Below are 23,541 nucleotides of genomic sequence, written 5' to 3'. Positions count from 1 at the left end.
GGCCAATTTATTAGTATTTTTTCCTGAGGGGTATTTCAAATATTTAGTCTACCCTCACTGATATAAATGCAGTGGATGAAATATTAGAAACACCTCTCAGTGTAACGCAATACAATTCAACTGCACCACAAAGTACAATACAGCCTCTAAAATGACACTAAAGTTGATTTGACAGCTCTTTAAAACAGTTCCAACAAAAACTGAACATGATAACCTTCATGACGGACTAGTGACTGTAGGATTGTTGTACTAGACTTTTAGTTTTAGCTAAATCGACAACTGAGTGTACTGTAGATGATCATATGTTTTGTGTGTGAACTCTGAATCTGCAAAGTAATGTGGGAAAAAAAAGTTTAATATTTCCTTCTGATATGAACTGGTGTAGAAGTATAACACAGTATCACAATTAAATATGTAAGTAGTGGATAATTCCTCTACTTACATTGAACTTTACTTTCCAGCACTGGCTTTATGACTTTATGACACTGATAGTGTTTTACAGGATTTAATTTATTTATGTGTCTGTTCACTGAAATCACAAAGTTGTCAATACCTTAGGGACTTTGTTGTAATAACTGTCTCCTCCAACACATCCCAAGAACATAAATGGAAAGACAGTTCATACAAAGTTCAAGGACTGAATGATGAAAGGACTGAGTGTGGTGTAACCAGTGGTGGAAGATGTACCACAAATTTTAGATCTTAGATTATACCATGTTTACAATACATAAGTTTTATCAGTACAATACACTTAAAGTATGAAAAGTGAAAGTACTCATACAAAATGTTGCCTTTTAGAGGTTTATTATTATAATAATTATCATTATAATAATATTATTATTATACATATCATATTATTTGATTATAATAATTGATATATGCAAGTAGCATCTAAATGTTGCTGCTGGGTCTCACTACTTTATATAGTGTTGGGCATTTTTATGTCAAACAGTGCATCATAGTTTATCAAATAAATATGTCCATGAAAACATATGTTATGAATATGTTAATCTGAGGAACTAGTAGCCATAGCTGTCTAATGTCTAAATGTAGTGAAGTACAGCATACACCGTTTTAATATTATTGTATTATTATATTATTGTCTCAAATCTTGTTTTTAACTGTGAGGTAACTTTGCTGATGGATAAACAAACACAAAATTACTAGTTTTTTTTCATGTGGTTTGGCACAGTGTTGCCTCCACACTGAGAAAAGATAGCCACATTTTTCTGCTTATCTTGTGTACAGTATGTATAATTGTCTAATGTCTAAATATGAAGTAAAGCATACAGTGTTCCCCCTGAAATGTAGTGGAGTAGAAATATGAAGTTGCATAAATTGGAAATACTTCAGTAAAGTACCTCAAAATTATACTTAAAGGACGGGTTCACAATTTTTCAAGTTTGTCTTAAAACAATAGTCATTGTGAAGATCCCTTTATAATGCAATTTAAGTGATGAGGGACAAACTCCACAGTCCTCCTTCTGTGCAAAAATGTATTTAAAAGTTTGTCTGAAGCTAATATAAAGCTTCAGCCATCCAAATTTAGTCAAATCAAGTAGATATCTTTCAACATTACAGTCTTTTTAGTGCTATAGTCCCTCTTTTTGTTACTATACTTCCACTGCAGCTCAACAGGGAAACACTGTCCAAGGACACACAGAGGGAATTTGATCCTGATGATATCCACCTGATATAACTATCTCAGACTGCTAAAGCCTCACATAAGCCTCAGATAAACTTTTAGTACAAAATGACTGTGTGGACACACTGTGGATTTGGGCCCCAGCACATTTGAAGAGGATTTTTAAACTTTTAAGTCAGTATGAACAGCAGGAATGATTACAGCAAGAAAAAAAACCCCTCTGTCAGTGTGTCACCTGACTGTTGTTTTAAGACAGACTTTAAAAATTGTGACCCTATCCTTTGAGTTTTTGATTAAATGTATTAATTATTTTCCGTCACTGGATGTAAATTGGTGTGTCTGGACAATAAGTCTACTGAGGCAGCCTTAGTAACTTCTCAGGTTGTTATTTCATGTGTTGGCCCATGTTTTCACCATAAATCCTATAAGCGAAGCAAGTCTGCAAAGCTCTCCTAGACTTTTGTCCGATTTACTTTGAGCCTACTGACCTCTCAATGTCTGTATGAATGAGTGACCAGACTTGGCCCTCGCTATCATGGGCGGGCCAGTGTCTCCCCCTCCGACAGGCCAATAAAATCAGAGGTCTGCTTGCAGCTGCGTTTGAGCGTTGCATAACCAGACTGCAGGTCCACACAGCGGCAGTCAGTCAGTGCAGCTTCACCCCCTCCCAACTCATCGGTTTACCACTTCACCATGGCAGCTCCGAAGAAAGTCTGCATCATCGGCTCTGGAAATTGGTAAGTTAACGTGATAGTGTATGTAACCGTACACATGCGGTGTGTTAAACATGGCTTACTTTATGTTTGAGTGACCATCAGCTCGTGTTCAGAGATATAGCTTGTCAACCCGGTGCACCGTTGCTAGCCAACTTAGCATCACCAGGCAAACAGGCAGCTAACGTTAATTAGCCGCATTTTCCATAGTAACGTCAGTTTGATTTAAGAGCCGTTATACTGTTGCTATGTAACGTTTCATAAGCTGTGTTCTTAACAGTTGTCAGTTTTAGCTTTAATTAAAGTCACGTGCGAAGAAACTGGCTGAGAATAGCGAAAACTGGCCACCTGTCAGTCACGACTACGGGGAATTTTGCGTTCATGTAATCATAATGTGTCAGAAATGCATAAATAACTTATATTACATGTTAAATTAGCTCAATCTCACCAGCATCTCTACTGTTAGACGTTAATGTTAAATTACAGCCATCATTCAGTCGCCCATCCACCATGGGGCAGCATGGCTTAATGTTCTTGCCATCAGTAGCCCTCAATTGGTGCTTTCTCTGCAGGCAAACCAAACTCCATTCAACAGTTGGGCAATTTAAAGCTACCTTGTCAACTTTAAAATCCCAAAAGCGGTAAAAACATAATATTAGGCAAAAAAAAAAAAAAGAATCTTTAAAGTCGTCTGTACAATTCGGCATGTAGCTTTACTTAATCAGACAAACAAAATTAGATTTACACACAGTGGTTTTTTACTATTGTAGTTACAATACTGATCAAATGTTAAGTTTAAATATGAATAGGTTCATTGATGCTTTGTGCATTATGTTAATGCCGAATTGATGTATGGCCCAGTCATTTGCATGGTGTCTCAAATCTTGTTTTTAACCATAAGATAACGTTGCTGTTTAATAACCCAAAATCAGTAAATCTTTCCATGTAGTTTGGCCCAGTTTTGTTTCCACACTGAGTGAACATACTGAGGAGAGATAGTCACATATTTCAGCTTACAGGTTGCCAGGTCATCCTGCTCAGAAAGCAGCAGTTTATGATCAAAGAGTGACATGAATGGTCCTGATGATCACACCAGCAGTCAGGTGATAGTAAAAAAAAAAAAAAAAAAAAGTGTTATCTACTGTCTATCTACTATCTAGATTTAAAAGGCCTAATCAGTGTAGGATGTATCATCTCAAACACCTCCACTGATCATAAGCGCACCTCTTCTGCTACCCACGCTGACTGTTTTCCTGCCATGTTATTCCTAATAAACACTAATGGAAATTCAGTGTGAATTTTACATGATTTCTAATCTAAACAATACAGGGGTTCTGCCATCGCCAAGATAGTGGGTGCCAATGCTGCTCAGAATTCAAAATTTGATGACACTGTAAAAATGTGGGTGTTTGAGGAGACGGTGAATGGGCGCAAACTGACTGAAGTAATCAACACTGACCACGAAAATGTGAAGTACCTTCCTGGTCACAAGCTACCAGCAAATGTGGTAAGAAAATGTTGGTTTCTCATAATTTATCCTAACAGTAGTACAAATTTAATGCCTGTTTCTTTGCTGTTACTGTGAATGGATGTGGTCTCACATTTTTATTATTTTTGGGTCCTTGAGGCATTTTCTTTGTACTTGAATTTGTCCTTTTCCTTTAAATAGCTTCTTCCATCGCAGCCTCCACATTAGCTTCATAGTCTTTTTTATAATGGATTTAAAACCACTGTAAAATCAGTGTTTTGAACACGCTCTCAAAGCAGATTGTTACACCAGTTCAAAGGTAGCTTACATCAGACTTTGATGTATCTTCTCTCTTTTACGACACCATCCTCACCCCCCTCACCCACCCCCCCTCCCAGCTGGCGGTCCCGGACCTGGTGGAGGCATCCCGCGATGCAGACATTTTGGTGTTTGTGATCCCACACCAGTTTGTTGGGAAAGTGTGTGACACCATTAAAGGCAAGATAAAGGCTGACGCACTGGGGATTTCCCTCATCAAGGTTTGACTTTGCTCATTGTGTTGCATTGTTATAATTGTTTATGAATTTGTCTTTGAAGCTTTGTGTGGATGTAATTCATGTTGTACGCCAGACTGCAGTGGCGAGTTTAAAGTACAGTGTGGTCTTTGACCCAAATACCAACCACTCTGTGTGTAACTTAATGTAATTACACAACTTGTGTTTGCTGTTCTCCAGGGTGTGGACGAGGGGCCTGATGGACTTAAACTCATCTCTGATGTAATCCAGGAGAAGCTCGGTATCACTATGAGTGTGCTGATGGGGGCCAACATTGCCAATGAGGTTGCTGATGAAAAGTTTTGTGAAACCACCATTGGTTAGTCTAATTACTGTGTTGTATGGTTGTGTTTTGTAAGTCTTGCCGTGACACTGATGCCGTGCCTTGATTGCTTATTATAGGACTGATCAAGATTTAAAGTCACAAACCGCAAGTTTTGGCCTTGACAGAGGAAGCAAGTTGTTAGTCTTCCTGCCAGTTTGTGTTCTTCATTAAACTTTCTGCACTGTCATCTCGGGGGTAAAAGTTTAATCTGCTTTGTAGTTGCTGTGTAAATGACAGAGCCGGCTGGTTCAGTTTGACATTTGCTTTTTTCATGTCTTAGCACGCACCACATGACGGCATGCTTCATGGGATCAGTGTATTCTAAAACCAAAGAACACAAACTAGTTTTGACAGGATTAATATTTGTTTAAGCAGGACGGGCAAATCTAACCTGTTAGGGGTGTACTCTAAAAGTCGCTGTTTTTTTTGTTTTTTTTACCATGACTCTCATATTTGCACAGAGGTGACAGTTGTAACAAGTAGTTTTTCAGAGATGTTAAAAGATAATCAAGTCCTTCTTTCTGCTTCCAGGAAGTAAGAATAAAAACCACGGGGCTCTCCTGAAGGAGCTCATGCAGACCAACAACTTCCGAGTGACTGTAGTGGAGGAGCATGATGTGGTAGAGATCTGTGGAGCCCTGAAGGTGAGATTTCAGTGTATGTTGGCCTGTAACGTCTGATATCAGTGTATAACTACACATTTACTACCATAAAAGTCACATTTCTCTAGCAGGCTTGTTTTGGAATTGGTGACACTAAAACCAGTGATATACTGTATATAGTGAGAGAGATCAATAGGGCGGACTTTGAACTCACCACTCAGGTCACACAGATGGAAGGAAAATGGACGAAAGCCTCTCAACTCATTATACATTTCTAAATAGCACCAGCATTGATTTTTTTTTTTTTTTTTTTTTTTTTTTTTTTGTCATAGCAGTCGGCTAATGTTGCCATTATGCAACATGGAAAATAGTTTAAACAAGTTTAACTAGTGTCCATTTAGCCCGCATGACAGCTGCAGAACTATCTGCAGGTCTGTGTTTGTGAGCAAAAGTTCAAAAACAATTTTTTTTTTTTTTTTTTTTTTATACACAAAATCATACAGCCATTACAGGAATGCTGACAAATCACAGAAAGTGATATGTATTTAGTCTAAGCTTCTCATAAGCAGCAAATCTGCTCCAGGGATACATGCCAAATGTTAAAAAACCAGAACCCAGTGTATTCGGGTTTCTCCTCTACTTGAATGTAATACGATTAAGTTTGTTTTAGTCTCCGTTTCAGGCACACCAGCTGACAGGAATCGAATCAACCAATCAATATGCTTGATGTGCAGGTCCTCATGATGTGTTGTTGAAAATTGTTAAAGTGTGCATGTTGGTTCCTCTGCAAGTGTGTGTGACCTACAGTTACCTACAACACTTCCACACTGCATAGGTTTGCAGAGACATTTTCGTGTATCTTTGGAGAAGCGTAATTCCAGTTTCATGTCTATGTACCAAACATTGGGTCTTCCTAGTTCTCAAATAGTGTTATTCTGCATAAATGCTTCATGAACCCAGCTCAACTTTTGTCATAAATTGGCAAATGGACAAATCGCTGTTGTGACAGACAGTGTTGTCTGGGGCTATGCCTTGATGAAATATATTGATGAGTCGAAGTTTTTTTTTTTTTTTTTTTTTTTTTTTTTTGGAAAATATGTTCAATTTTTGCAGTGTTTAACTGGGTATAGATAAACAGGAAAAAAAACTGAGAGGAAAAGTACAGCACTCCCTGGAGATTGCATTTTCCATTATGATTTCATCATAATCAGTGTTTACCTTGGAGCTTCATCACAGGTCCTCCGTCAGACCCACTGCGCTCATATTTATTTGAACACTGTTCTCCTCCAGGTAGTCTGCCTCGTCTAAATTTTCCAGATCTTGCTTACTCTTTTCCTCCTTTCCTTTAGAACATTGTTGCGGTCGGGGCAGGTTTCTGTGACGGACTGGGCTTCGGGGACAACACTAAGGCAGCGGTGATCAGGTTGGGCCTCATGGAGATGATCGCCTTTGCTCGCATTTTCTGCACGGCCGGGCCCGTGTCCTCTGCAACCTTCTTGGAGAGCTGCGGCGTGGCTGACCTCATCACAACCTGCTACGGCGGCCGTAACCGCAAAGTAGCTGAAGCTTTTGTGAAGACAGGGAAGGTGAGAGCTTAGATTTTGTGTGTGTGTTTGTGTTGTTCCTGAAGCAAATACACCCATCTTTTTTTTTTTTTTGAGAACTCATGAAATGTGTCACGTTTCATCTCTTGCTCAGTCCATCGAGGAGCTGGAGAAAGAGATGCTGAATGGTCAGAAGCTGCAGGGACCAGCAACAGCAGCTGAGGTCTATCTCATCCTCAAGCACAAAAACTTGATTGACAAGTAAGTTAAGCTCCAACACAATGCGCAACATAGGGAGCCAAATACACTGCAGCACTGTTTTCCTTTTGCACTGGATAGAAAAGCCATCGATCAGCATTATTTTTTCACTCATCAGCAACTCCTCCTTCCTCCAGGTTCCCACTGTTCAATGCAGTGTATCAGACCTGCTACCAGGGCCATCCAGTCACAGAGTTTATCAGCTGTTTGCAGAACCATCCAGAGCACATGTAGAAAAAAAAAAAAGAAAAAGAAAAACAAAGTGCCTTCTAAATGGAGAACATTACCACTTTTTCATCTGTTACCTGTCAGATATAGACTGGTGATGACCAACCACTCCACAGCTGTCATGCTACGAAATGGCTCCAGCCAGTGAGTGGAAGATGTTGCATGACATTTGTGTGTGATCAGCTCTAGTTCAACCACTTTATCCTTAACATTCAGTTTCTAACATCTTTTTTTTTTTTTTCTTTCATTTCCTGACGTATACCGAAACTTGAAGGATAATTGTTGAGGTGTCTTTCCTCATGAGATGGTCTGATAGGTCTTTTTACCTGAGGAGGTTTTTCTTTTTTCTGAGCCAGATGAAATCAGAATGCATAGTGTCACTTCGAGAACAGCAGCCAACTCGCAACTGGAACATCCAGACTTCACAGGATATCAAAAATATCATAATTAAATTAAATTAAATTAGAAAATGTTTGATTTGACTCCTGTCTTGACTGCCCTTCAGTCACTAACATTGCACAATGTTTAAATGGCATTGAATCATGCATTCAGATTTTGACAGCCGCTCAGGGTAAAGACCTTTTGACAGCCTTCAGTAGGGGAACTTATCCTTATGTAACATTTATGTTGCCGTCCAGTGAATGCTTGTCCATCACCAGAAAATATTTAATTATAGATGTAATACCTCACCTCTTTGTGCCGTTCACGTTATGCTCTCTTACATAATACACTATATTTCCTGTCTCGTACTGTATTAACATAATGTCGATCGCACAGCAACTGTTTTTAACAAAACATGCAAGTGCCTTAAAAAGCGCAGTTGCAAAGTCTTCTTTTTTTTTTTTTTTGTTAAACCAAAGACTTACCTCCTTAATTTCCGTCCACTACGCCATTTGTCACTGTGATCCTTCCTAGTCGTGTTTTCACTCAGTTACGGCTAATGTGTGTTGGAAATTATGTCAACATTTGTCTGTGAATAAATTAAGTCATCAAATCATTGTTGGAATCATTTTTCTCTCACTCTCACATTAGACTACACAGCACCGCAATACTGACGGAAAACTACTGCATTACAGAACAGACAACTGATACCGCACCGCTCTATTAACAGAACTGACAGTATCACATTCATGGCAGAATGAATGGAAAGATCCATTACATGAAAATACCAGTAATAGTACTATGACACTGTGCATCATATCCAAAGTAATTCATTTCAAACTCTGACTTAAAATGAACTAATATCAACTAAAATGTTGAATAAAGTTAAATTCTACAGTTCTTAAACCTTCATCAGAGAAAAAGGTTAAAGGGGAGAAACTGCTGACCAACGGCAAGTAAACAATGGTTTTGTAGTAATAAGACATGTAAACACAAAATTTCTGGCTATGAAAATGTCTTCTGTGATCTTAAGCCTGTAATTGTGTGGCACTTTTACCCAGAACCTTATGATGTGGCAGAAGACTTTCATCAGCTGTCAAGCCGCTGTAACATCACTGTAGTGTGGCAGAACACAGCAGTACTAGTAGTCATAGTCAGTGAATTTGTTACTGACACTGCAGTCAAGTCTGGTAGTTGGTAGATAAACTATCTTAAATCAGCTAAATCTTAACTCTTTTTCTTGCAACTTGTGTACTTCTATGGGATTATACACTAGGCCTGCAACTATTGATTATTTTCATTATTCAGGTTATCTTAATTCATTGTGTTGTCTATAAAATGTAAAAAAAAGTGAAAATGTCCATCACATGGACTCTAAATTGTTTTATCTGACTAACAAACAAAACCCAAACATGCTAAGTTTACTATCACATGACAAAAGCAGCAAATCCTCACAATCAACAAGCTGGAACCAATGAAAGTTTAACATTTTCACTAAAAAATGACAAACTATTAATTCATTATCAAAATAGTTTCTGAATAATTTCTATTCTAATTTCTGATTGTGTCAGCCATCTTTGTAGTTTGAACTAGCAAATACACTTATCTAGAACTGTTCCAAGTAAGAATCAACCAAACCTAAAGAAAAACATATTAGTCATAAGATTTTTTATTCAAAGGCTGATGTTAATTTAAAATATCCTCTCCAAATATACCTATTTAAAAAAGGTCATTAAGTGCTTTGAAACAATAAGAAACCAGCAGCACCACAAACATGAAACACATTCACAGAGAAGCAAAACTAGTTTATTACAAGTTGTGGAAATATAGCTAGCTTTACATGTGAGTGTGCAGTTAACAGCAGTATACAGTACGTTGTTACAAAGACATTCTGTTGACCAGTGGAAGAGACATCGCTGCTTGCCTGGATATTTGAAATATGGAATGAACATCAGTAACTTAAATAAACATTAAATAACGTAACAAAAAGGAATGAAACTCGGTTGGGAGGGGGGCTACTAAACAAGACAGAGAGCTCGCTTTGCTTGTCCATAAGGACACTTAAGACTATTCCAGTATGAATGCTTTGAAGAGACACTGCCTGCATTGACCTTCGGAAACCACAGTCTGTTTATATTAAACAGCCATGATGTCCTTGGTCCCAGGCAGTGGGGGCAAACAGAGCACACAAGTTATAAAAAGAAATTCCACTAAGTGTGATTAATAAATGCAGTCAAAGCATATGGTATTACAATCGCAATTGTTATAAGAGTGTCAGCTGGTGGACAATCACTCCTGTTGTTTCTCGTCTCTGCTGTGTTCAGTTACCATCTTTGGTACGGTGTTTTCACTGGGTGAGCATGACTCAGCTGTGTGTTTTGTTGTTGCTCTGCTCTAGTTACTCATTCCATTTACCATCCTGACAAAAACCATGACCTAATTAATGGAGACAGGAACACGGAGCCACTTCATCAGACATTATTTTGTTCACGAAAGTAACTAACTCAAGATTTTATTTGTTCCCTCTCCAAATGACTTGGTCCCCCATCTTTAAAATTAAAATACAGAAAGTTGCCGTGCTGCTATGAAAAATAAACTACCACCAAAACTGTGGTATAAGCTAATGTGTAAATTCACAACTCTTTTTTGAATGTCTGATGAATTAGCTCCGAAGAATAATTGCTTTACCTGAGAAATACTCAATTTTTTTTAAAATAGCTTCTTTCTTCTTTGCTGCTACTGTGATGGATCCACATGGTGGAAACACCTCCTTCCTCAAAAGACACTCCAGTATTGGAACATTACACGGCTCGCTCACCCTGCTGCACCCCGCCCACTATTCTACCTCTATATTCCTCCCTCATCTCATCACAATTCAAAGTCTGTGAGGGTTGACCCATTTGTAAGTGCCTTCATAGCGAAATCCGACCCTCTTCGCAAGCTCGTCTGCTTCTACTGGTCCACGGCTACGAAGAAAAAAAGAGAAGCCGTTACGACCTACTCCTGGTATTAAATTCCAATTAAGGGCAGAGTTAACAACATTTCCTACCTTCCATATTTGTAAATCGTAGGTTTTGGCTTCTCCCTGTCTATCTGATGAAGGAGAGGTGTGAAGATCCTCCATGCTTCCCTTAGTTCATCACTGCAAAATTGACATAGAGACATAAAAATGGCTGCTTTGTGTAAAAAAATATCAGATTTTAAAACAGGTGTCAGTCATGCAGAGGCAGAGAAAAGATGCACTATGGCGCCATCTTGTGTTAACATGCTATTTCACAACAAGGTTCAGTTTGCAAGTATGACATGAGACAACTGTTGTGGAAATCAAAGACAGACCTGCGTACAAAGTGCATCTGACTCCCACAGAAGACATCCAGGATGAGACGTTCGTAAGCGTCTGGAAGCTTCACATCCTGAAAACAGGAAACAAGTTGTTTGAAATTACGTTTTAAATTAGAAAACAAGGCAGAAAAATTGAACATGTGATGTACATAACTTGATTAGCTTTTTTAGTCCCGTTATTTAAAGCTCTAGCTGGATTTATCTGCATATCTAAATGTGTTTGGACCTGCCTTGTATCTACTCTTGTAGGTGAGGTCCAGCTCAGTTTCCTCAGGGCTGAAGTACACGCCGGGTTTCTTGCTCATCATCTTGGCATAGACGGCCTCGTTCGGCTGCACACGCACCACCAGCTCATTCCTGCGACACTGATTTCCAAAAATGTCCCCAGGGACATCTGTGAACTGCAGCCGCACCTCGGCCTTCCTCTCATTCAAAGCTTTTCCACAGCGAAGGATGAAAGGGACACCTGAAGAGGAAAAAAAAAATGTTCATGCTAATGTATCTTTGAAAGGAAAATGTGAGATCAGCAGGATTTGTTTCATGAAAAGGCAAATTATCTTTACCATCCCAGCGCTCGTTGTGCACATAGAGCACAACTGTGGCGAAGGTGGCTTGAGTTGATCCTTTAGGTACAGTGGTATCATCAAGGTAACCCAGTTTGGCATCTCCTTCACCCTCCGGATCCCCCACATACTGACCCAGCACCACATCGGACATAGATGCTGGAGCAATGCACTTCAGCACTTTCACCTACAAGAGGGAACGCATGATAAGAGAACACTACATACTCTCAAACATAAAATATAACAAATCTCCATATTTGTAGCGTTGAGAGTGTTGTAGTGTTGTGAACCTTTTCATCCCTGACATCGTCAGAGCTGGTGGAAGCTGGTTTCTCCATGGCAACCAGACAAAGCATCTGGAGCAAGTGGTTCTGCATGACATCGCTGATCACGACAAAGGAAACAGATGGTCACACAACAGACAGAGAGGAGACAGTGATGCTTGTGATCGTGTTCATTAAAATGATAAGTGATACTGATACACTATTAACACTAGTCAAAGCTATCCATCATCAATAGGGTAATTTGCAGTGAGCTGTCAGTATTAAGATACTGATGATTACAATATAACTAAAAATGGTTAAAATAACTTCCCTTTATACCTGGTACAGAAGCAGTACATCTTATTACTGCAGTGCAAAGACAAACTATAGATTTATTTTTTTTCCCACTCACCGGATGATGCCAAAATCATCAAAGTATCCTCCTCGTCCCTGAGTGCCAAAGGGTTCTTTAAAGGTGAGGACAACACAAGCCACACTGTCCCTGTTCCAGATTGGCCCAAAGATGCGGTTTCCAAACCTGCAACAAACATCACATCAACATAACAGTTCTCCGGCTCAGCAGCACGACAGCTGCTCGTGACAACATGAATAGACATTTATCTTCTGTTTTGTTCTCAGTTAAAGGCTGACTTCTATTTACTTTGTGTAACATGCTTGGGGACTTTTCTAAACCACCAACCAGCTTAAACTGAAGTGTTGCATAATTCTAATTAATACCTTAAATCAACAGCAGATCTTTGGTTAAGTATGAAATTAAATAATCCCTCCTTTGTCCATATTGCACAAGATTACTTAAAATTAACACCAGTGATGCTGAGAAAAAAACTGCATAACGTGTTTTGAGTTATATTCATCATGATGGCTGTTCAGTTACAGGCTCTCTGAGACTTTGTTCTTTTATATTTGTTCACCAGAAAACTTTATCCCAATTTACAGCATTTGATAATATCCTATTTGACAATCACCAAGCATTATATACAGTAATAAATAAATCTTATGTATGAATTGTCACACCTTGAAGATTGCAAATCCTTGCAGGGCTGTAAGGAGTCTGAAGATGTTTTTTTCTTACCTGAGCACCATGAGGTTCTGCACCATTTCTTTGCCCAGATAGTGATCTATACGGTAGATCTGTTCCTCGGTGAAGAGCGAGGAGAGGTGAGTGGACAGCTCCTCAGAGCTCTGAAGGTCATGTCCAAACGGCTTCTCTACAATCACCCTGTTCCAGCCTCTACAGAACACACACACATACACAAACAGAAGAAAATGAACATATCAAGTCCTGTCCACTTTGTTTCATACTTTGGTCACCTTTCTTCACACATCACCATAATAATCATGAGTGGGTTTCCACTTGAATCATGATAGGATTGGTCTTTTTACACTCTGGGATTGATTTCACTATAGAGTTCAAAAGTAAGAGTTCGAAAGTGAGATAGTAGCTTGTGAGGATAACTTTTGTCCTCCATCAGATCTACTTATGGAGGAAACAGATGAGGTCAAAGAGAAAGGAAAGGTTTTTCTCTTGTGCCTATGGAAGCGCCTAGAACTTCCACCTGTACTGGTAATGTTGCCCATGTTACTACTGCTGGTGATGGTAGACCTGTTTTATGTCCTAAAATGCAAAAAATGAAGCTTTACATAAGAAAGCTGGAGTTTGGGCACACTGTCACATCTTAAAGAATGGCAGCCTTCTCATTGCCTGCTGGGAGTGACTTCTAGTTGTTTGCAGATATTCAGACATAGCAGGTGAAACAGACGCTTGCAAAGCAACGAGTAAAACCATATGACACAGTTAGTGAGAGAGGTGTGTGTACTGACTTTGTGCTCATACAGTGGTGCTTGATGTTCTTGGTAACATCGTGGTAGACGGTGGGCGGCAGGGCCAGGTAGAAGAGACGGTTTGCCTCGGTTCCTCCGGGCAGAGACTGGATGTGTGTGTTGAGCTTGGAGAAGGAACCTTCTTCTGCATATTTCCCACTGATGTAGGTGTTCCTGCTGAAGAAGGCTGTCAACCGATCTGCTTCTGAGTCTGCCACCTGGGCCAGAGAGTGAAAACATTTAAGCAAGCATGGATTTAACTAGGATCATTAAAAATTGTGTGAAAAAAAATTCTATTGACAAGAAAATCGCTTTAAAATAAGTGAAAAGAGAATTCATACAGTAAGTTTTAATTTAGAGCAGAAAAATTCACACTGGAAAAGTTAAAAGTGAGTATATTTATTATCTTTTTTTTTTTTTTTTTTTTTTTTTTTTTTTTAAATGGTATGCATTTGTGTTATGACTCATTTATTTGATAACTATCACCTTGAGATTAAGTTCAGTTGGATTTTTTATTGTTTTGTTTTGTTTCTTTCTTTCATTTTTTTCTATATTTATTTTCTTGCCTTGAAAGGTTTTTATTTACATGGTGTTTGTATAATGTTTGCTACTATCTGCAGTAAATCCTACTACCTCCTCTCAATTAAAAATGAAAAATTATATTACAAGGGGAAAAAAAACTGTTACTTAAAAGGTCAAGTTGTACCTTCAGGTATGGCATGCATGATGTCCGGATGGCATCAACTGTCAGGTCAGAGCGAGCAAATCCCACAAAATAGGTCTGCTCGGGGAGGAGGCCGTCTCTGAACAACCACCTGAGAGAAAACAGAGAAATGTTTTATTATACGCAACTTCAGAAGCACCGGTCCAGATTTGAATCGTATCTTTCATCGGCCTCTGCTGTGTTAGTGATGTGAAAGCCTTTCACTGGGGTTCACTTACCATAGAGTTGGGTAGATTTTCTTCTTGGCCAGATCCCCCTACAGGTGCAAACACACGATCAGAAATATGATTTCACCTTAAAAATATATGTTATGTACACAATCATTGAATGCTGACGCAGTGTTTGGGACCAACTGTGGTGCTATTTAATCAGTGCACGCTGTGAGGCTGCCAATTATTTTCCACTGTACTAAAGTCTCAAGATGCAGCAGCTCTACAGGTCACACTGTGTGGTAACAGGTAAGTAGGCTGCTTTGGCTTATTTAAGAATGACGCAACCTTAGTAATCCCACTGGAAGCAAGTGCCAACCACCAAGAGACAGTGTGGAAACAAAAGATGGTCCAGTTGCTTAATGAAATCATGTGGAAGAACCAGTTGCTTAGTGGATTAACTATGAGGCAAGGCAAGTTTATTTGCACAGCACCTTTCAAAAACAAAGCAACTCAAAGTGTTCAGATATAGAAAGACATATAAAAAAAGAGACGCATAACACATAGAATTTAATTTAAGTAAAATGAAGTGGAAGATAAAATGAGGTACTATAGGAGGAAATGTAACACAATCATCTTTTGACAGTGTTCGACATGTTTCACAGAGAACACCAGGCCCTCAGTCTCTGTTAGATAAAAGGCATCTGCTGGACATTGTTCAACCTGACAGGAGACATCAGGTTTCATTAGTGATGACTAAAGACAAACTTCAATACAAGGACAAATTGGGCGACATTTTACTTTAACCTTCACTAGTTGGCATTCATAAGCAGTTTATAAATTTGTTAACAACTATAACCCCTCTGTGGATGTGCATAAGTGGAGGCTGGTGTGTAAACAGATAATTAATGACAACACAGTAAAACAGTTTTAATAATACAAAATTGTCTTCATGGGAGAAGTTAGAATTCTGTGCATTAATAAATACTTAAAAATGTCCTTATAACTGCGTACAACTGCTGCAATACAGTGTTATAAACTATTTATTAAATTTTTAAATAGTGCTTATAAATGTCAAATAGGGAGTAAGTGTAAAAAGTAAAGTGTTACCATGAATTGTGCCACATAACATGACATTAAAAGTCAAATTAATTGAAAGTAATTCCCATTATAACAGTAAACTGTTGGCCTCTCTGTTCCTTAGCTGTGAATTAATTAGAGGGCAGCAGATTTGGTTTGCACAGTGTCCTGCAACATTAGCAAAGGACTAACTTGTTGCACTCAGTCAAACCTCTCATATCGGCATGAAGCTGGAATGCAATAACTGTTGAATTAGTGGTGGTGAGTAAATGTTAGCAAAATGTAGTGATAAACGTGACAGGGCCATTTAAAAAAAGAAAACCAACAAAAGAAAAAAACCACTAGCTTGCAACAGGTCACACACACGTATCCATGAAAAAAAACACAACCAGAGTGAGACTGCACACTGCCAAGGCGTTCCCCTGATCCGCCTGTGTATCGTACTGAAAGGAAAACGCTGACAGTCAATGACACTGCAGAATTCAATGACAGCGACTCTCTCCTCACCCGAGAGCAAACAGTGCAAGAGATAGAAGGACACAGCCGGTGAGCTACTGTAGCCTGGCCAAACTATCTGTTTCCACACAAGTTGTGTCTTTAAGGATTATAAAAAGATGATAAGAAAATGGTTGTTTTTAAAAAAACATGGTTTGACTAGTGAAAGCAAATTTATTGCTAAATGTTAAGATGTAACTGGGTATTAGTATACATGGTATCATAGATAGTTATGTTTAGATTTACAGTAGTGTTAGGCATGTTATTTTTTAATTATAGAAACAATTTAAGAAGAAGAAGACACATTTGGATAGACTGAAGCCCTGGCAGAGAAAGAGAAGGCACAGAGGGGGAATAAATGGAGACATAATGTAACAAAGAAAGAAGGAAACAGGACTAAAAGAGTTTCAGAGTGCCTGAAATAGTTTAACTTCCTCAACTCAACACCTAAATGGTATGAGGAAATATAGTAAGTGGTGAAAAAAAACTGACTTTCCTTATTACATTCTTTGGATGGAAAGAAACTAAATGTATCACATTTTCAAGTAACAAACAAACTCAACAGAATATTGAAACAGAATATCACAAAACATTTAACTGTAATACTCAATCAGATTTTAAGCCTGGTTTATTTTGCTGGTTAAACCTGGAATAACTGATTTCTGACGTACCATTATCACCTTTTAAGTTAATATGGAAAACTTGTTAGCAAACATTTGCTTGTTTTGCTCATTTATTCATGTATTAACATTTATTTATTTAGCACTTAAGGAGCAACAATGTCCTTTAACTTAGTTTTTGGTCCCTACCAACACCTGAGAGAAATATCTGGCCCTTTAGCAGCTAAATGCTCCATTATGTTCACCAGCTAGTCGCTAACTGTTTGCCATTTTTGTGCTGAGCAGGTAGTGTACAATGGATTCTTTGAGAGAAAAGAACACTATGAGAGCAGTGAGACAAACCAAAAGAGTAAAACTGCTAGCCAGACAGCTAAACAATGAGCTGAAACTCACTATAAAGCTCCGTAAAGCCGAGAGGAGCTGCAGTCGGTTGTGACAGTTGTGGTACAATTGGTTCATCACCACAAGTAACGCCTCTCACATAATACATTTGATACATATTATACATGTTATAATGAAAATATAAATTATAGCCGCTTTAACTTAAATTTTGTAATAATTAAATAAAAATGCTGTTAATTTTACTGTATTTTATTTTTTTTTAAAATTAAAGTATGTTTATGTTTCACAGTGTGAAATATTAGGAAAAAAAGTTACAGCACAAAAACTTACACATCACATTGGCAAAATTCTTGAATAATACCCAGTGCTCCTGACTATGACTGTAGTAAATCATAGCTATCAAACACTATTGAAATGATAAATAAAGAGGAACCTTGAGGTTTTCACTGTCCCAATTCTAGTCTTTTGAAAGCTGGGTCGACTGAGAGGTGCTTGTTTGCAGAAGTTTGGTGAAATCAGTTTCAACATTTCCTTAATCAGATCATGTGCAATTATTGCAGTATTTTGGAAGATTTCAACACACTTTCTTTGAAAAGACGGCCAAAAAAAATCTTGCCCAAGTTGCACTGTACATTATACATGTACCAAAAATAATAGTAATAATTGAGTGAACAAGCATCTTAAAAGCCTCATTATTTTCTGAATCACATTGTACATTTTGTGGGATCAAGATTGCTCCAGATCATTAACCCTTTCATTTAATTTCACAAGCATGCATTGCCTTATCAGTTCCCATTTTTACACCTTACTTAAACAATCACTAAACAGACTTTTAAGTCCCCTCCCCGGCTCTCACCGAGGCTCCCATGATGATGAAGATGTGAGCATCAGACTGATGGAATTCTTCATCTTCATGAAGCTCCTTCCTCAGCTCCCCAAACACCTCTGAGCGAGAGAGGGGGATGGTGGTCGTTTTCTCTAAAAAGTAGACAAAAAGAAAACTCCAGTGAAAAACAAAGATTTAAATATTAAACCAACCATCAAGAGGACAAATACAGGCTGTGAACCAAACAGGAATTTGCCAGGGGCACTAAACCTGCATAACAATTAGTACAGTGTTGAGAACATTACTCAACATTTGGCTGGTGGAGTTACTGTCTTGCATGCAAGAACACAAAAAAGAAGATAATGCGCGTGCAAGTTTTAGCTCCTTAACTACATTCATCATGCACACTTAACATTTTTGCTGACCTTTGTCAAAGGCTGTGCACTTTTAGTGCATTTTTCCTACCCTTCCAGGCAGCCATTGATTTCCACTCGTTTCTGAATGAGTGAAATGAGTATTAAATCAGTTGGCAGCCTATTATAGATCACGGTGGACTGTTGCCAATGATTTAATAAAAAGAAAAATGTTAAAAAAGAAAGTTTGTGAGTGCACACCTAGTATGTGAAGCCAATAGACTTTTTCTCCTGGCTGGTAGCACCCTAACAGATTTCAAGAGACTAAATATAAAAAGGCAACAAGTAGAGCCCGTTCCTTCCATTTCTTTTGCATAAGCAGCCCTCTGAAGTTTGCATTAGACATGTAATCTATCCCAGAGTAAACAAAGCTTGCATGTCATATTTGTCAATGTAATACTGCTGATAAGGAGAGCAGTTTAGGTAATGCAGCACAGTGGAATTTGAAAAGTCTGCACTGACATTGACAGTAAGTAATAGACTTGATGTTCATGGTAATATTTCAGTTTCAATCACTTTTCAAGCAAAAAACCTCAACATTCACTGGTTTTAGCCTTTCAAATGTGACAATTTGCTGCATTTTTCTGTTTTGTAATATTGTAAATTGAATATCTTTGGGGACTGTTAGTCAGACAAAAACTATACTATACTGTTCTGGTTGCAACTGGACAACTGCTTGGCGTCCTCTTCATCACATTCTTCATATATATCATAAATCCATTATAATTTTGTTACCCTGTTCGATGGTGTATTCTGTAATTTGTGTTCTATTCTGTACACACAACATCTATTGCACATCTGTCCGTCCTGGGAGAGGGATCCCACCTCTGTTGCTCTTCCGTTTTTTTTTTTTAAACCTGTTAAAAAGGGGTTTTATGGGGAGTTTTTCCTTATTTGACTCAAGGGTCTAAAGGGCAGATGATGTTGTATTGCTGTACAGGCTGAAAAGTCCCCTGAAGCAAATTTGTGATCTGTGATATTGGGTTATACAAATAAAATCGACTTGCCTTGATATCTGACAACATCACCTTCCCTGAAGTTGGGGTATTTTTCATCATTTTCTGACATTTCATAGACTAAATGTCAGAAAATACACTGCCTCTATGTTCTACTTGATTAATAAAAGAAACTGCAACAACTATCATTTTGAGTCACGAGTCACCTTTCTCTGGTTCCAGGAGTTGCTGGTTTCCTTGGTTTTCTGCAACTGTAAAGTGAATATCTTTGGATTTTGGACCAAAAAAAAGACATTTGCAGACATGTAGGGGAGTGGGATGGACATTTTATACCATTTTATGACTTTTATGGCCCAAGTGGTTAATAGATTAATACATCTAATTAAATTTGCTGTAATTTAATAAATTAAATTAGTAGTTGCAGCCCTAAAAAGGAAACCAACTGATGCCTGAAACTGTGGAAAAAAATACATTTGTAAAGCTCAACAGCATTGTTAAACATGGTTAGCTCTGATGTAAAGTATATGTGGTGTGACAGGAAAAACCATTGGCACTGGTCCTACATTTAACAATACTTAAATGATAAGGAGCGGCATATTGAGAATGGGCAATCTCAGATTTCCTTGTGACTAATTTCATTTGGTAACAGTGAGTCAAATCAGGAAGTACTACACTATTTTTTTAATCATATCAACACTGACTTCCCTGTTTTCACCCTTAGCTGAACCTGCAGGCTGCGTTGGTTATAGGAAATCTGCTATGCATCCCTGAAGTGTCTCTATGACGATGGATAGACCTCAACAGTCGTGTAAGGTTATATATACATATCATCCTTGACATAGTAAACAACACTCAGGAGGGACTACACGTGGATTTATGTCAGATGGTCAATACAGCTCCCAGAAATAGCCTGACGCTCACACAACGCACAACAAACTATAATGATATTAGTCAAATCCTCCACCAAATCCCTTATTTAAAGGGCTAAACCTCACCTCACTGCAACAACACCGTGATAAAGCTCGTTTGGCTAACAAATCGAGGCTAACATTTTTGTTTCACATGAGTGACTCAGTTAACGTTAGCTGCTAACATCAAGGATGAAACGGGTCAGATAAAGCTGCTAAACTGAGCTCCACGGTGTTTTATATACTGTAAACTTGTGGCTAATACTAAAAATCCGCACTGTCATCAGCTCTTGGCTTTACATGGTGATATGACAACATGACAATTCACAAATTACCATTTACAGCTAGCAGGCGGCACATAGCTTACGAGTAGCTACGTGCAATTACATATAAAAACGGTTAATTAAACAACGGAAGCGATAGTAACGGCTACTTACGAGTCGACATGATAACCTGGCAGTCAAAGCTGTGACTAAGGCAGCTGGACGACAGGACTCAGACTTTATATATACACACACACACACAGCGAGCCTCGGCACTGCTGCTCCACATTTGCCTACTTCCCTGTTCAAGTGACAAAGCAGAAATGAGAGATTTTATTGGTTTGGGAGAAACTCACCAGCGCTCGCTCGAGTCCCCATCACTGTAGACTGAGTGACGTAACCCGCTCTGCAGGTGGGCGTGGTTTAACTGTACCACCCCACCACCCCCGTTCACCCTCCTCCTCCTACTCTCTGCACACACATACTTTTCAACATAATGAAAACTGGACAGGTAAGTACATAAGTATGAGGAAACACAAGAACGAGAAGGTGTAAAATAAAACAAAATTCAATCTGTTTTAAATCTTTATTTTAAAAAAAATATATATACAGTTTTTGAAGGATAGGTTAACAATTTTTCAAGTCTGTCAGGTGCCCATATGAACCCTGAAAAAGGTTTTCCTCGTTGTAATCATTCCTCCTGTTCATACTGGTTATTCAAAGATCTTCAAATGCATTTTCAGTGTAAATGATGGTGGCTAAAATCCAGTGTGTTCACACATTTTGTGCAAAAATGCGTTTAAAAGTTGATCTAAAGCTTATATGAGGCTTCAGCAGTCTGAGTTAGTCATATCAAGTGGATATCTGCCTTATTTACTTCCTGATGTTGTGTTTTCCTGTTGAGCTGCGGAGGAAGTATAGTAACAAAGAGGGACTTTGGCACTAAAAAGACTAACGTTGAAAGATATCTACTTGATTTGACTAACTGAAGCTTCATATTATCTTCAGATAAACTTTTAAATACATTTTTGCACAGAAGGAGGTATGTGGATTTTGCCCCCCATGACTTACATTTAAAGTGTATTATGAAGGGATCTTCTAATGGAAAGAACCTGTTTCAATGTTCATTTGGACACCTGACTGTGGTTTTAAGACAGACATGAAAAACTGTGAAACTGTTTTAAGTTATTGACTTTTTTTTTTCTTTTGTCAAGAAACATTTACAAATACTTTTAAAGGAAAGGTTCATGTTTTTAATATCGATTTTAAAGGATAAAGCTGGTGATGTTCTGTAGTTTTGTTACTGACAATAAATCCCATGAAAAGCCCAAAACCAACAGTCTTAGTCCATGTCTCAATACTTTATGACTCTCCTGCTTGAGTGTGGCTCTCAGCCACAAGCCCACTGATTCATGCTGAAGACATAAATCTTTAAAAATGGGTCTCAAATATAGTTTTATTTTTAAGAAAGAGTCTACAGCCACACTAGCAGCTCTGTGAGGCTGTAGAGACAGTGGTGCTTTTATCTAAAAGCGAATATATTCACAATAACAATGCTAACACACCCTACTAATGATTAGCAGGTAATATTTACCAGTTTAGTAATGCAGACAGAAACTTAATCTGCAACATTATTTTTAATGCAGTAAATTAATACATTTATCAATACTTGCAGCCCTAAAATGGAAAGCAATGGATGCCTGAAATCATGGGAAAAAAGCATTGTTAAACATGGTTAGCTCTAATGTAAATTATATGTGATTTGTACTAAATGAGCAAAACATTGGCACTGGTCCTTTACTTTCTCCTGCATTATCCAACACTTAAAGAGCAGCATATTTGAGAGAATGGATAGTGGTAATTTTTACCACCATCTTAGTTTAGCATGTTATCATTTGCCAATTAATACTAAACATAAAGTATGGCTGAGGCTGATGGAAATGTTATTAGTTATGCAGGTATTTTGTCATAAGCCAAATAAAACAAACTAAATTTTGACTTAGGGCTGGTTCTAAATTGATTTTTTCAGACCCTTGGGGTCAGCTGAAGCAAGTTGTGAAAACAACAGTCATGTCATCATCTTTTTAGCTGATATGTTGAACTTGTTAGCAAACAGTTGCTTATTTAAACATCTAGCAGTTATGGAGCAACATCATCATTCATTTGGAGTATTTCTGTCCACCTGGTGAATGCAAATCAAATACTCTCTTTTAGCTCTCTGCCAATTCCTGAGGGAAATATCTGGCTCTTAAGCTGCCAAATGCTCAACAATGTTCACCAGCTAGTTGCTAACTGTGTCTGTTTGCTGTTTGGTGCTGAGCAGGTAGTTTACAGTTTGTTCTTAGCGCTGAAACAGCTGCCTATGAGAGCAGTGAGAGTGAATCAAAACAGTAAAGCTGCAGGCCAGACAGCTAAAAAGTTATATAAAACGGAGCTGCAGAGTTGCATGACAATTCTCTGTTTGTGTAATGAGCAACACCTCTCACATTACGCATTGTCATTTAATACACTGTTGTTAAAAATATCAACTGTAGCAGCTTTGAGGAATCACCAAATGTTTTATGATTCATCCTGAGGGGAATATTGATTTCTGTACCAAATATCATGGCTCCATCCAACAGGTGTTGAGATATTTCAGTCAAATCAACACTAGCATGGCTGAAAAGACAATTCACTAAAACAGCTCGGCACTGTAGTTGTTAGCAAACGTTTCTCAAACAGGAGTAAAAATTTTCTGAGCACTATTTTCAGCTGCAGATTAATAAACATTTAGTGCTCTAAAGAGTATTTCCAGCAGCAGGATGGTGTGTGTCGGATTGATTCAAAATAAACTACAGTCCCCAAGGTACAATAATGAAGAAACATGTCACCCAGTGCAATGGTTTGGCCCGCTGATGTGTTTTAATAGTCTTTGGACAACAATGGAGGTCTATGGCACAAAGGGACAAGATACACAGACAATACTTACTGTATCAGGATCAATTCACTGTTGGTTTTGGTCTTTTCATGGGATTTGTTAAGAATGAGAAAAATAGAG

The 23,541-nt window shown here is 38.2% G+C and overlaps 2 protein-coding genes across 5 annotated transcripts; one reads left to right on the top strand and one right to left on the bottom strand.

Moving 5' to 3' along the window:
- Positions 1 to 2,237: 2,237 nt before the first annotated feature.
- LOC122982876 (glycerol-3-phosphate dehydrogenase [NAD(+)], cytoplasmic) lies at positions 2,238 to 8,334 on the top strand. The gene is made up of 8 exons (XM_044352473.1): positions 2,238 to 2,382; positions 3,688 to 3,865; positions 4,225 to 4,365; positions 4,561 to 4,699; positions 5,237 to 5,349; positions 6,657 to 6,893; positions 7,006 to 7,112; positions 7,247 to 8,334. Exons 1-8 carry the CDS (start codon positions 2,339 to 2,341, stop codon positions 7,341 to 7,343), a joined length of 1,056 nt encoding a protein of 351 aa, XP_044208408.1. The 5' UTR covers positions 2,238 to 2,338; the 3' UTR covers positions 7,344 to 8,334.
- A 1,168-nt stretch (positions 8,335 to 9,502) lies between these two features.
- Positions 9,503 to 20,937, bottom strand: LOC122982620 (glucose-6-phosphate 1-dehydrogenase). Of its 4 annotated transcripts, none has more exons than XM_044352035.1 (14): positions 20,861 to 20,905; positions 19,540 to 19,584; positions 17,995 to 18,116; positions 14,671 to 14,708; positions 14,435 to 14,543; positions 13,729 to 13,946; positions 12,980 to 13,138; positions 12,299 to 12,424; positions 11,914 to 12,007; positions 11,624 to 11,810; positions 11,291 to 11,526; positions 11,055 to 11,131; positions 10,768 to 10,860; positions 9,503 to 10,684 (listed from the first exon to the last, which is right to left on the bottom strand). In XM_044352035.1, the coding sequence occupies exons 1-14, from the start codon at positions 20,880 to 20,882 to the stop codon at positions 10,594 to 10,596; spliced, it is 1,617 nt and encodes a 538-aa protein (XP_044207970.1). In that variant the 5' UTR covers positions 20,883 to 20,905; the 3' UTR covers positions 9,503 to 10,593. The 4 variants fall into 4 exon arrangements, with proteins under 4 accessions (XP_044207970.1, XP_044207971.1, XP_044207972.1 ...); XM_044352036.1 differs by lacking the exon at positions 20,861 to 20,905 and adding an exon at positions 20,679 to 20,833; XM_044352037.1 differs by lacking the exon at positions 19,540 to 19,584 and having other exon boundaries at positions 20,861 to 20,937.
- Positions 20,938 to 23,541: the final 2,604 nt, after the last annotated feature.

This window comes from Thunnus albacares, chromosome 5 (genome assembly GCF_914725855.1).
Source record: "Thunnus albacares chromosome 5, fThuAlb1.1, whole genome shotgun sequence".
Classification (NCBI taxonomy): Eukaryota; Metazoa; Chordata; class Actinopteri; order Scombriformes; family Scombridae; genus Thunnus; species Thunnus albacares.
This window is presented reverse-complemented; position numbering and strand designations above follow the sequence as displayed.

Excerpts from the sequence above, each read along its gene's own strand:
- LOC122982876 (XM_044352473.1), top strand. The coding sequence starts at position 2,339 with ATGGCAGCTCCGAAGAAAGTCTGCATCATCGGCTCTGGAAATTG. Across the intron at positions 5,350-6,656 it reads AGATCTGTGGAGCCCTGAAG|AACATTGTTGCGGTCGGGGC; the intron begins GTGAGATTTCAG and ends CCTTTCCTTTAG. Across the intron at positions 7,113-7,246 it reads CACAAAAACTTGATTGACAA|GTTCCCACTGTTCAATGCAG; the intron begins GTAAGTTAAGCT and ends TCCTTCCTCCAG.
- LOC122982620 (XM_044352035.1), bottom strand. The coding sequence starts at position 20,882 with ATGGGGACTCGAGCGAGCGCTG. Across the intron at positions 12,008-12,298 it reads GATGATTTTGGCATCATCCG|CGATGTCATGCAGAACCACT; the intron begins GTGAGTGGGAAA and ends TGTCGTGATCAG. Across the intron at positions 10,861-11,054 it reads CAGATGCACTTTGTACGCAG|TGATGAACTAAGGGAAGCAT; the intron begins GTCTGTCTTTGA and ends TCAATTTTGCAG.